At 40.7% G+C, this 12,947-nt stretch overlaps 1 protein-coding gene across 16 annotated transcripts in view; it reads right to left on the reverse strand.

Annotated features, from left to right (window-relative positions):
- Positions 1–1,019: 1,019 nt before the first annotated feature.
- DYRK1A (dual specificity tyrosine phosphorylation regulated kinase 1A) overlaps positions 1,020–12,947 on the reverse strand; it is a 144,732-nt gene continuing 132,804 nt past the window's right edge. For all 16 annotated transcript variants that reach the window (XM_089910254.1, XM_089910256.1, XM_022552910.3 and 13 more), the window contains 3 exons: positions 11,504–11,810; positions 10,947–11,071; positions 1,020–4,275 (listed from right to left, as the gene is read on the reverse strand). In XM_089910254.1, the coding sequence (XP_089766380.1) occupies positions 3,655–4,275; positions 10,947–11,071; positions 11,504–11,810 (1,053 nt within the window). In that variant the 3' untranslated portion in view covers positions 1,020–3,654. The remainder of the gene's footprint in view (positions 4,276–10,946; positions 11,072–11,503; positions 11,811–12,947) is intronic.

The following is a 12,947-nucleotide window of genomic DNA, read 5'->3' on the forward strand; positions in this document are numbered from 1 at the left end:
ATCTGTTAGCTTTGGTCACCACTACAAAAATGGATATAAAAATGAGTACTTAACTTGTATTCTGAGAGCTAACAGAGTAAAGGCAGGCCAAAAGGAAACTGGGGAACTAATCTAGAAGAAATTTAGCATTTACTATCTCATCATTGTATTGCCTTATTATAAGACTTATTACAACAATAAGTTTAACAACATAGGAGCTGGGAAAGACAATACAGTAGCAAACAGAGTAGTCATCTTGTGGGCCTTATATAATTATTGTAGCCTTAATGATTTTTCACATGTATCAACAGTTCTAATATTCATTAAATAAAAATAAGCCTAAGTTTTTTGGATACTGATTCTGATATACAAAATGTGCCACTTACCTATAAAATGCTCATTACCCTAAGAAAAACACTAAAGGAAGTTTCTTTCATACATGTGGTAAGTGCACTTTATGTAGACAATCTGAATTTTACAAAATCACATTTAAATTTACAGTAAGTTTTTTGCCTTCTGAAAGACACCTTAATGTATACTTATGCAGGCTAACTTATAAAAAACAGGAGACTTCAGGTTAGGATTAATTCACTGTGGCAGGAATTCTAGACTTTCTTGTATAAAGTCCCTGATAGGCCCCCATCAAGGATCTGGGGAAAGAAGAACGATATTATTTGTATTTCCTCTTGCTTCCAAGCAGGTCAAATCCTAGAGAAAATCATCTAACTCTCACATCCATCCTAAACATTACGGCCTATGAGCACTTTGAATCAAAGAGAAACTGTGAATATCAAGTAAAGAAACAATTTTAAAAAATCAAAATGGTCTGTTAAACCTCCAATGTTTACTTTCCAAGATTTTTGAAGCCTACGTTGATGTAACTACTGTTTTCCTTTCTACACGTCTGACTAAACTTATAGTCAGTATACCTACCAGACCATTCATTACCTGGACCAGGTTAATTGCATAGAAAGATTTCGACTATGTTTACATTTTTCTTAAATTAATTTTAAAAAAGCATAGTAAAGAGTCTGAGGACAAATTATTCAACTGTTTATCATACATAAGACCGCATGACTATAATACAAAGGGGAGTTCTTTTTCATTTAACGTTACAATATACACAGCAAGTCCGGACCAGATCTTACAATCTGCACACAGGTATTTAACCTTTTCCATGCTGTTTATGTTTACAATGCACAGAAGTCCTGTAACCAAACCGTGTAGTAAAGCACACAAAACTGGACTGTAACATAACACAGTATGCAGAAGCATTGGATTTTATGACTTCCTTTATGTAAATAGCGGTTTAAAAACTGCTTTCGTTTTTTGGTGCTTGCTAAGATGTGGCAACCAGCACAGAAAATGACCTGACCCATGTATCTTCACCTTATATTCCTAAACAGCAGTAACTACTGAATTCCTTTTGACATTGCTAGACTCAAGATGATGTCCTTTTATTCACTGTAAACTTTATGAACTACCGAGTTCAAAAATCCATCCACAGGCTTGACATTTAATTACAAAATAAATACGGATTTCCTGATTAACAAAAAAAATTTTTGTGGTTTATAAAAACTGATATTCCCAAGTTTCCATTCACACAGTTTTAAGCCTTTTTTCTTTTGTCACTGATTACATATAAAAACCTGCTCTTGTTCAGAAAAAATTGATCTAGTCAGCCACATGGAATTGACCAATAAAAAGTAATGTGGTGTTTCTGCTGAGTTGTTTTGAACAGGGTTATCGGCAGAGGTAGATTACTGCTTCTTTTCTAGGCTTCTTTGATCCTGGACAGGTAAATTCCTTAATCTTCATTCTCCCAACTCAACCGCTCAAAAGTTTAACACCATAAAATTGGTCAATTTAAAATGGGAACACAAATTTAGCAACTGCCAGACTGTGTTACATTAAGGCAGCACAATCTCAAAACTAGGCACCTGTTAAACACCAGCCTGTTCCCTTCCGGGTCATGCATGCAAGTTTTGCTTTACTCGTGCTCATAGTTTGGACCTGTTGGTGCAATCAAGGTCTTGCTTTCAAGTTTACAAGTAGGTTAATCAGGAATACAAGAATCAACTGCTGGTTCCACAGCTTCTGGATCCAGTGTCCCTTTACCTTCAGAAGCCTGAACACATTTAGGATGTAACAGCTGTTGTAATCTTGAGTTAGATGTCAATCTATTAAGTTCAGTACACAGACTGCTGTAAATGTATTGGCTATGGATTCAACAACAGTTCCAGTTTTGTTTAAGCAATAGTACAGCCATAATTTTCAACTGACATTTAAAAATGGTCTAGTTACACCTTGTGTCAAAGTGCAGAACTGCTACATTATTGGTTACAGACATCTATGTGCTATAAAAACAGCTTTGGTACAATAAATTATCAAAAAAGAAAATAAATTTTTGTAAAATTCACAGCATAATTGTGAGGCAAAAAAGCAGTCACATAAAATTCTGCATTTTTTTAAAAATGTTCAGGATGAACAGAAGACATCTTTGTGCAGAAGAAATGGTGGAGATACCACGTGCCGAGAAAAAGCAAAAGAAAAAGTAAAAAGCAGGAAGGGACACAGCTGTAGCTATTTCCATCAAAGCAAACCACTACTTCTGTGACCTTCAACCAATAAGGAAGTCAACTTTATGACACACGCAAAGTGACCTTGCAATACCTTACAATTAGTGGGTCACAAAAGTCTATTTTAAAAGAAAGGCCTCTTGAATTACCCATTCTCTGTGTTTTCAGCATTAAGGACTGTCTGCAAAAGCATGTCCAAAAGTGATTGCATCTGAAATGGTAGGCTCTTCTAACTTCGAGTCCAAATCCATAAGGCCAAAGGTTATCCCAAAGACCACCACTCAGACCTCCCCAGGACTGGCCACAACTGACCCGTTGATTGCTTCTCAGTGCACCTTGGTTAGGAGACCAGTCACGTTCCATTACTATCTCACTGTGGCCTCAACAACGGGAGACCCACAGGATCCCAGGCAATTGCTGCTTTGCTCCTCAGTAGGTTCAGACAGGAGAGTTCTGATCCCGCCACTTAGCATGCTTACTGTGCCTTACAAACTCCAATACAACCGTCCCTTCCATACAGCTGAAGGTGATGTTTGTGTGAGCTGGAGGTCCCTCTTCCTTACAGTACTGCATTTCCGTGCCCAAGTGTGTTTAGAGGACTTAAAACCCCAAATATCCCACCCCCCACCCTAAACAAAATGAAAACAAAACAAAAACGGGAAGGAAAAAAGGAAAAACAAAAATGGAAGGAAAAACACCCTCATGGGGCCCTTTAAAATGCAAATTATGTGCAGTGCCTTTTATTTTAAAATTAGTTGGCAAATGATTAAGACCAACATCTGAACAACAACTTCTGTGGAATAGAAAGACAAAAACCCCACTATGACTGGGATGTGGCGAGTTAAAATGGGGGAGGCAAAAAGAGGACACCTCTGAGCTATCCGTGAAGATGGGTTTGGACATGGCTCTTTTAAAAACTTCATTGTCCCTTTGCAATCTTTTCAAGTTAAAAAAAAAAAAAAAGTCAGCTTTGCCCTCTTGTAGCGGTTCAGTGTGTTAATCTCCTTCTGATTCAAGCAGCTTTGCACTTTGTTTTTTGGAAAAAAACACCACTTCTATAAAAACACACAAGAAACAAACTCAAGTTTCAATTTAGTCACGAGCTAGCTACAGGACTCTGTTGCACACAAACTCCTGTCATGGGGGACTCTTCTCTATCAGCCCCTTGCCTCATTGTCAGATGTCCTTCAGTCATGTAATGTGCAGGACCTGTATTAGCAGAAAATTGGTATGTTGGATGTCCAGCTATGCCAGTCTCTTGGCGGGGATTGGAGTAGACGGTTAAATTAACGTCCATAGCTCCATTCTGTCCAAAGTCCAAGGTATTAGCAGCCACTGGGCGATTCTGGTAGGCTTGATTGCCTTGATTACCAGTAGAGGAGGAAGATGTAGAGGAAGAAGTAGTTGAGGAAGACAGGGATGTCATGGAGTGGTGACTATGGCCAACCTCCATAGAATCCTGGGTAGAGGAGCTATTTGTTGGAGAATTGTAGACCCTTGGCCTGGTCCGGTTGCCCAAGGCTTGTTGTCCATGGTGGTGGTGGTGATGGTGGTGGTGGTGATGGTGATGGGAACTGTTTCCATGGTGATGATGCAATGCATTCTGTTGAGGGGCTACATGAAAGGTCGTTTCTTGAACAGGATGAGTTTCAACAGTGACTTGTGTAGGAGCTTCAGTGCCTGACCAACCAATGGGAGCAGGAAATTGCTGACGCACCTGTAAGAACAGATTTTAAAACGATTAAGAGTACCATTTCCAAGCTTTAATCTTCGATAAAAAGCTACAACACTAGCATTTACATTAGTTAGAGAGAGGGTTTTGAAACTTTAATGTGTTAGACAGTTCTATAACACAAACTTCCAAATGTGTTCAAGAGTGAAAAATATTTTATTATGAAAGCTTCAATTTTTAGCAAGTTACACCCATACTCATATATTTTACTCGCCACTTTCTTTCCTTGGGAGCACTGTTTATGCCAGGGGTCAGCAAACTTCTTCTGGAAAGGGCCAGATAGCAAATATTTCTGACAGGTCCAAAAGGCATTCTTTACTTTCCCACTAAAGCTCCTCCTCTCTCCAATCTTCTGTTTTAATAGAACCACTAGTACCCATCTAGCTGCTCAACCATTCCTCCATCCAAACAATCAGCAAGTACTACTAAAGCTGCCTCCAAAATAGAACCCAAATCTGGCCTCTTTTCTCCATCTCCACCACGACTACTCTATCCTAGATCACTATCATCTCTTGCCTAGACTAATATAACAGCCTCCTAAATCAACTCCCATCTTCCATCTTTGCCTTTTTCCAAACCATTCTCCAAAGAGTAGCAAGAACAGTCTTTTTAAAACACAAATCCAAATTAGGCAAGAAAAAGAAAAGTCATCCACATTGGAAATAAAGAAGTAAAATGGTCACTACCTGCAGATGACGTAACATTACATTATATGGAAAACCCTAAAGACTCCGTTAGAAAACTGTTAGAACTAATAAATGAACTCAATAGGGTTGCAGGATATAAAATCAATACACAAAAATCGACTGCATTTCTATACACTAATAATGAAACAGAAAAAGAAAACAATCCCATGTACAACTGTATCAAAAAGAATAAAATATCAAGAAATAACTTTAACCAAGGAAGTAAAAGACCTGTAGAAGAAGAAGGTCTGGAAGAAGAAGACACAAATAAATGGAAAGATAGTCCATGCTCACAGACTGGAAGAGGGTAAGAATCAATGTTGTTAAAATGTCCCAACTACCCAAAGCAATCTACAGATTCAATGCAATCCCCCACAAAATTCCAACGTCATTTTTCAAAAAAAAAAAAAGAATAATCCTAAAATTTGTAATCCACAAAGAAACCCAAATAGCAAAAGCAATCTTGAGAAAGAAGAACAAAGATGGAGGCATCATGCTCCCTGGTATCTAACTACACTACAAAGCTATAGCAATTAAAACAGTACGGTACTGACATAAAAAAAGGCACATAGATCAATGGAACGGAAGAGAGAGCCCAGAAATAAATCTACGCGTATATGGTCAATTAATTTATGACAAAGGAACGAAGAATATACAATGGAGAAAGGACAGACTCTTCAATAAATGGTGTTGGGAAAACTAGATAGCCACATACCAAAGAATGAAACTCAACCACACTATCTTACACCAAACACAAACTCAAAATGGATTAAAGACTTGAATGTAAGACCTGAAACCATACAACTCCTAGAAGAAAACACAGGCAGTAATAAGCTCCTTGACATAGGTCTTGGTGATAATTTTTTGAATCTGACACCAAAGCAAAAGCAACAAAAGCAAAAATAAATAAATGGGATGACAACATACTAAAAAGCTACTGCCCAGTAAAGGAAACCATCAACAAAATGAAAAGGCAACTTAATGGGAGAAAATATTTGTCAATTATATTATCTGATAACAGGCTAATATACAAAATATATAAAGAATTGATAAAACTCAACAGCAAAAATCCAAACAATCTGATTGAAAAATGGGCAGAAGATCTGACTAGACATGTTTCCAAAGAAGACATACAGATGGCCAATAGGTACAGGAAAAGAAGCTCAACATCATGAACCACCAGGGAAATTCAAATCAAAACCACAACGAGATATCACTTCACATCCATGAGAATGGCTATTATCAAAAAGACAACAAATAGCAAGTGTTGGTGAGGATGTGGAAAAAAGGGAACCCTCATGCACTGCTTGGTGGGAATATAAATTAGTGCAGCCACTATGGAAAACAGTATGGAGGAGGTTCTTCAAAAAATTAAAAACAGAACTACCATATGATCCTGCAATTCCACTTCTGGGTATTTATATGAAGAAAACAACAACAGTATCTTGAAAAGATATATGTACCCCCATGTTCATTCACTTCAGCATTATTTACAATAGCCAAAATATGGAAACAACCCAAGTAAGTGCCCACTGATGGATGAATAGATAAACAAAATAATCCAAAATCCATAAACAATCTGGCCAATGCTCATTTCTCCAACCTTTTCCTCTAGCCATCCTTCCTCTTGCTGCCTAAGTTCCTACTACACAGGATCTTCCTTCTATTCCTCTACCTAGTCAACATCTTTCAGAAGCCTCAGGGTGTTTGTACTTACTGTTCCCTTCTGCCTAGAATGCTCTGATTTCTAATTTCTGCTTGGATGATTCTTTCTCATCATTTCAGTTCCAGAGTCTTCCCTCACCACTCTGCCTAATGCTCCCCCAATTTCTGTGGCAGAGGTTCCAAATTGTCCTCAAAAAACATACTCTTCTTCCTGAGCATAAGGCTGCACTATGCTTACTCCCCAGCCTCCCCTGTACTTAGACATGGCCATATGACTGTTTTAGTCAATGGAATATGAATGAAGGTTCCTATGTTACAGCCAGATCTGGCCCACAAAATACATCCCAAGTCCTTCTGTCTGCCAGATGCAGCAGACAACTAGGCCCTTGGGGATGGGGCAGTCATAAGATGGTAGGAACCCAGGATGTGGGAGAGAGCCACGCCACTAACCTGAATACCCACTCTGGACTATTACATAAAAAAGAAACTTCACATTCTTTCAGCTACCATATTTTGGGGGGTCTACCTGTTATCAGTTCGGCCTATCTGAATTAATACCTCCCACCCAACAAATCACTACTCTCTATTACATTATCCTGTCTTATTTTCTTTTTAACAGTTAATAGTACTTGCAATTTCCATTCATTTGATTCGTTTTATTTATTTTCTGTGTCACGGTAAGCTCTAGGAAGGCAAAGCCTGTGTCTTTATCACCAGTGGCTAGCACAGATCATTAAGACCACTCAACAAAGGTGGTCTCAGAATCAAAATTCAAGAAAAACTATTGAAAATAATCCAGTAGAAAAATAGGCAGAAAGTTCTCAGAAAATATTAATGGTTCTTAAACTATGAAGCTACTTAAATTCATGGAAAGAAGAAATAAGTGAAATGTAACTATACTCTGTCCAATACCAGGTTTTTCAGTTCAGACTGATCCAAAGGTGATCACACTGACTGCTTCTCCAAACTCTGTTAGTGGGAGGCTAAACTGGTAAAACTATATGGAGAGCAATCTGGCAACAGCTATCAAAATGACAAACCACGTTACTCTTTGACCCAGCAATTTCACATCCAGGAACTCATATCACATATAAACTGCATATGTGTGGATGATTTATATGTAGGGCTATTTATTACAGCATTATCTGCAGTAGTAAAAAAGATTGGAAATAAGCTAAATGTCCATTAATAGGGAACTACTGCAATGACTTGGAATATCTAAACAATGGAATACTGTGTGACTGTTAAAAACACAACAAAAAGAATGAAAAAGCTCCCCTATATGATACAGAAAGAGCTCCATAATATATATTTTAAAATATATGTAGGGCTTCCCTGGTGGCACAGTGGTTGAGTCTGCCTGTCGATGCAGGGGACACGGGTTCGTGCCCCGGTCCGGGAAGATCCCACATGCCGCAGAGCGGCTGCGCCCGTGAGCCATGGCCTCTGAGCCTGCGCGTCCGGAGCCTGTGTTCCGCAACGGGAGAGGCCACAACAGTGAGAGGCCCACGTACAGCAAAAATAAATAAATAAATAAATAAATAAATAAAAATATATGTAAAACATGTTAAAATAAAAAAACAAGATGTGAAACAGTGTGCACGGTATGCTACCATTTGTGTACAAAGGTTAGGTGAAGGATATACATTTGTATCTGCTTGCATATGTATAAAACATCGCAGAAAGACTACATAAAACTAATAACATTAATTTAGAAACCGGGAGAAAGGGATGGAAGAAGGAAGGTCGTTCTAAAGAATTAGGGAAAGCCTCTGGCCGTGATATTTGAGACCTGAAGGATATATAGTAGTCACCAAAGCAAAGACAGAGGAAAAGCTTATTCCAGGCTGAGCACGGTCAATGTGAGAAATGTGAAAGGGAACATGGTATACAGTCTGAAAAATGAAAAAAAAAAAAAAATTCCAGGAAGACCAGAATGAATGAAGAGGAGGAAGGATGCCTGGGTAGGAGCCAGATGACAGAAATCACTGAATCCTGTGTAAGAAGTCGCATTTTTTTTTTTTAAGTACAAGAGAAAGCCAGAAACTGGTTGAAAGCAGGGGAAAGAGCTGGATCAGACTGCTCTACTGAACATTCACTAAGCTGCAAAGAAGAGAACAGAGGCGAACTGGTGAATGAAACTGGACGCTTGAAGTCCAGTTGCAATAATCTTTATAGCAAGATAAGCTAGAGATGATTGTACCAAGGGGGTGAAGTAGAGAGAACAGACACATATGTAGGATATTCAGAATCCATACTATTTACCATTGGATTCAAGGTGGGGGGTGAGGGAGAGAGGAGTCAAGAATGAACTCCCCAGGTGCCAGGTGTACAACCTGAGCAAATGGGTAAATTCAGGGCCACTTGTATTGATACAGATAAAAGGAGATGAGCTTTGGGGGAGGAGAAAATGATGACATCAGTTTATAGGATGCATCTGTAGTGTTATGCTGTAGGGACTTCCAAAACGGTATTTATAGTAAATGATTAGAAATAAAGGTGTGGGGCTCAGGAGTGAAGTCTAGATCAGAAATAAAGACATAAAGTGACCGACATCGAGATGGTAGCCGCAGTCATTGGTAAGAGCAGGTGAGGTCACCAGGAAGTGTTTAAGGTGAGAGACAGGACACAGACCACCCACGTTTACGTGGCCGAGGGGGAGCAGAGAATCCGAAAAGGAGACAGTGAAGGAAGGGGGTGGGGGCTGGGATGAGGGCCATCCTGTCCGGGAAGGCAGAGGAGAGTGCTACAAAAAGCATGGAGAGGGGCTTCCCTGGTGGCGCAGTGGTAGAGAGTCCGCCTGCCGATGCAGGGGACGCGGGTTCATGCCCCAGTCCGGGAGGATCCCACATGCCGCGGAGCAGCTGGGCCCGTGAGCCATGGACGCTGAGCCTGCGCGTCCGGAGCCTGTGCTCCGCAACGGGAGAGGCCACAACAGTGAGAGGCCTGCATACCGCAAAAAAAAAATGCACGGAGAGGCCAGGGCTGTGTCAACGTGAGTGAGGACCAGAGAGAGACAAGTGACTGAGTGTCTGCCGGGCTCCTCAGTAATGACCACTGTGACTCCACAGGAACAGTTTCCTGAGTTGGGAAGCAGCCCAACTGGAGCAGCTGAAGACTTCTTAAAGGGTGAAGTAATAGTAGCAGAAATGTGGGGCAAGGAAGACAAGGGCCAGGGAAAGGTTTTGCTTCAGATGGGAGAGAGCTGGGGATGATCAGGTGCTGACGGGAAGAAGGCGAGCAGAGGACACAGGGGCCAGTGGCTGAGCAGGGCCAAGTCCTGTGCAGGTGGGAGGAGAGGGGCAGGGCCCGGGGTGGCTGACCCCAGGCAGGAGCTGCTGCCCCTGCTGACAAGGGGCGGGAGAAAGGGCACAAGCACACATGGCGGTGGGGCGAGGTGGCTGGTGACACGCAGTGAGGCGCTCCTTTCTGAGGACTGTTCCTTACACAGTGAGGAGTGAGGGAGAGCAGAGAAGGGGAGGCAAAGGTTTCTAGCAAGAGTAGGAGAGGGTGAAGCAATTATTAAAGAGAATGGGAGCACGATGAGATGACCTGAGAAACATGCAAGCTTGCCCAAGTAGATGCTGGTGACTACGAATTAACAGGGGTAACAATGCATCTACAGGTTTGCCTTTCTCCACCAGCACTCAGCTGCCCCAGTCCCAAGAATGGGCAGTGATATTCATCAACTTCCATTTTATTTCTCATTAGATAATATACTTGCCTCTCACTGTAAACATCATAATGCAGTACTCAGTATGAATTAACTTATTATTTTACAAAGAGTATTTAATAAACATTCTGACTACCGTCATCTGCTTCACCCCTTAAAAAAATTTACTTAATTAGATCCTCTTTAACAAAAAACGTTCAAAACAAAAAGTGGAGGTGAAAATCAAACCACAAACTGATTCAGAATCTAGGACTATCAGTGACAGCAGATCACAAGAGGCAGTAGAGTGCAGTAATTAAGATCACGCACCTCGGAAAGTTCCCTAAACCTTGAAGTCACAGTTCCCAAAGTAAAATGAAAATCCAAACAGGGCGAGGCTCAAAATGCTGCCGGAGTAAACAAGATAAACAAACACCTGGAGCAGCTGCTGGTATGCACTCAATAAATGGGAGCTATTTCTAAACACGGAGGGAAAACGTTGCAAGGATGTGTAAGTTAGAATTCCTTACAACCAAGGAAGCTATGAACCTTTTAGAGTAAATGACGTTATCATTCTAAAACCACTTGGCATCCAACACTGGTACGCCTGGGCACAGTGGAGGGCGTGAATGAAGGGCTGTGTGACCGCTCACCTGGGGACTGTGTGTCTCACAGTCCATGGCCTGGACAGCAGCTGTGAAGTGCCCGCCGCTGTGCCGATGCTGGTGCGTTGGGTCCGACCTGGCTCTCCCACTGTTGCTCGTCCCCGATGATCCGCCTGAAGCATCACAACACGGTACAGCTTGTGAGTGTAAAGTTAATTTTGTTCAAGTATATATCCTAAAACTATAACATTAAAACGGGAAGTGAGTCACCAAAAAAAAAGTCTGTATTAACCTGAACTAAAATATGACCAAGTTTGGTTAAGTCAGGGGAAAACTCAAGCATGTGAACCAAGTATTTCCATTTTAAAAACAATTTTAAAATTTGGCTAATAAGGAGTATTGTTTCCAAGCAGAATTTATTATACGCATAATTAAGTATTAGAGCTTTGGGGGAGGTGAATTTTTTTACTAGCCACAAAGAACAGGTTCGGGAAAAATAATTCCTCCCACCCATTAACAAACTTTAAAAAACTTTAAAATAACCCCCACTTTGTAAAGAAAAGAGGAAACATTTCAAAGCCTAATATAATATCAAAAGAACAGACCTGAGCTTGAAGATGTACTGGAGGTGGTGCCCGAAGACTGTGACTGCTCCATGGCAGGACTCGTGGATACACTATTACTTGTATTTGTACCTTCATCAGCTGTTTTCTTGAAAAAACTGTGCTGCAGGGCATAGTAAGGTTGAATTCGAGTTTTGGGGTCATAATCAAGCATCCTTAAAATGAGGTCTTTGAACTTCAAGTAGTCAGCTACTGTATGACCCGATTCCCCAGCACGACGCCCACCAGGTCCTCCTGTTTCTACTCCGAGAATATTATGAAGTTTGCGGGTTCCTGGTGGTTTATACTCCTAAAGAGAAAGAAGATAAAAAGGCTTTCTCTAAATCTGATGGAATATGTAAAAGCCTACATAATGTCAAATATGCTTACATGTATGATAATGTTGAGGCCTTTATTAAAAAGAACGCTTTATAGTTAGAGCCTCTATATTTTCACACATACTATTCCGAACACACTGTACTTAGGAGAAATTCAATTTTGAGACCAGAAATGACTATAAAGATCATCTAGCCCAGAGATCAGCAAACTATGGCCTGGCTCAGAGCCTGTTTTTATATAGCCTCCACTATGAATGGTTTTCATATTTTTAAAGGTTGTAAAAACACACAAAACCAAGTAGGAACACTCAACAGAAGCCCACAAAGCCGAAACCTTTACCATGGGGTCCTTTACAAAGGAAGTGTGCCAACCAGTGGTTGTGAACCTCTTTTCTGCCCAATACACCTGTGAACTCAGGGGCACTTACTCAGTAACAGCGGCTCACTAAAGCTTTAAAGATCACTCCTAATAAAGAATCATGGGTCTAACCCTACCTGCTCATATGCAGATAAAAGAATCAGAAGTAAATTATTTATGCCTCATTTTATTGATAGAAAATATGTTTAATAATAAATTGCCTTAACATGTGCTGAGATTTTCTGGGAACTCATTTTAACAGATAACAGTATAACCTTTAAAATCCCTATGAATACTGAATTTCTTCAGAATAGTATCACTGGATTTTTGCTTCTAGGTACAATGCAGCAATTCGCAAGAGACCATCGCTCTTACTCTAAAATCAAGAACAAGCCAGGCAGGCACACAACAAAATCACTGCTTTTTAAAAACCTATCAGAGAGCTGAGGACTAAAGAAACCAGATTAGCTAAATTCTAGAAAATGAAGAGTCTTTCCTAGGAAAGAAGAGACTTATGGTGGGAGAAGGAGCAAATGCCACAGATGTGACTAAGAAGAGTCCAGCCCAACTCCCAACCAACTTCTAACAGCCACGTGTGGCTGGGCCACAGGACGGGACAGGCAGACGACCCAGGGAGGGTCCCCCAGGGCGCTGCAGAGCTGGGTCCAGAGCAGCATTATGGACACAGATCACCCTGAGGCACCAAGAGTTAGCAGCGGGTTGCTGGCTGGGCAACAATGCATAAAAGATC

The sequence above is a fragment of the Delphinapterus leucas genome, chromosome 4, assembly GCF_059928025.1.
Source record: "Delphinapterus leucas isolate spDelLeu-1000000601 "Yukka" chromosome 4, BTC_Dleu_Yukka2, whole genome shotgun sequence".
Lineage (NCBI taxonomy): Eukaryota > Metazoa > Chordata > Mammalia > Artiodactyla > Monodontidae > Delphinapterus > Delphinapterus leucas.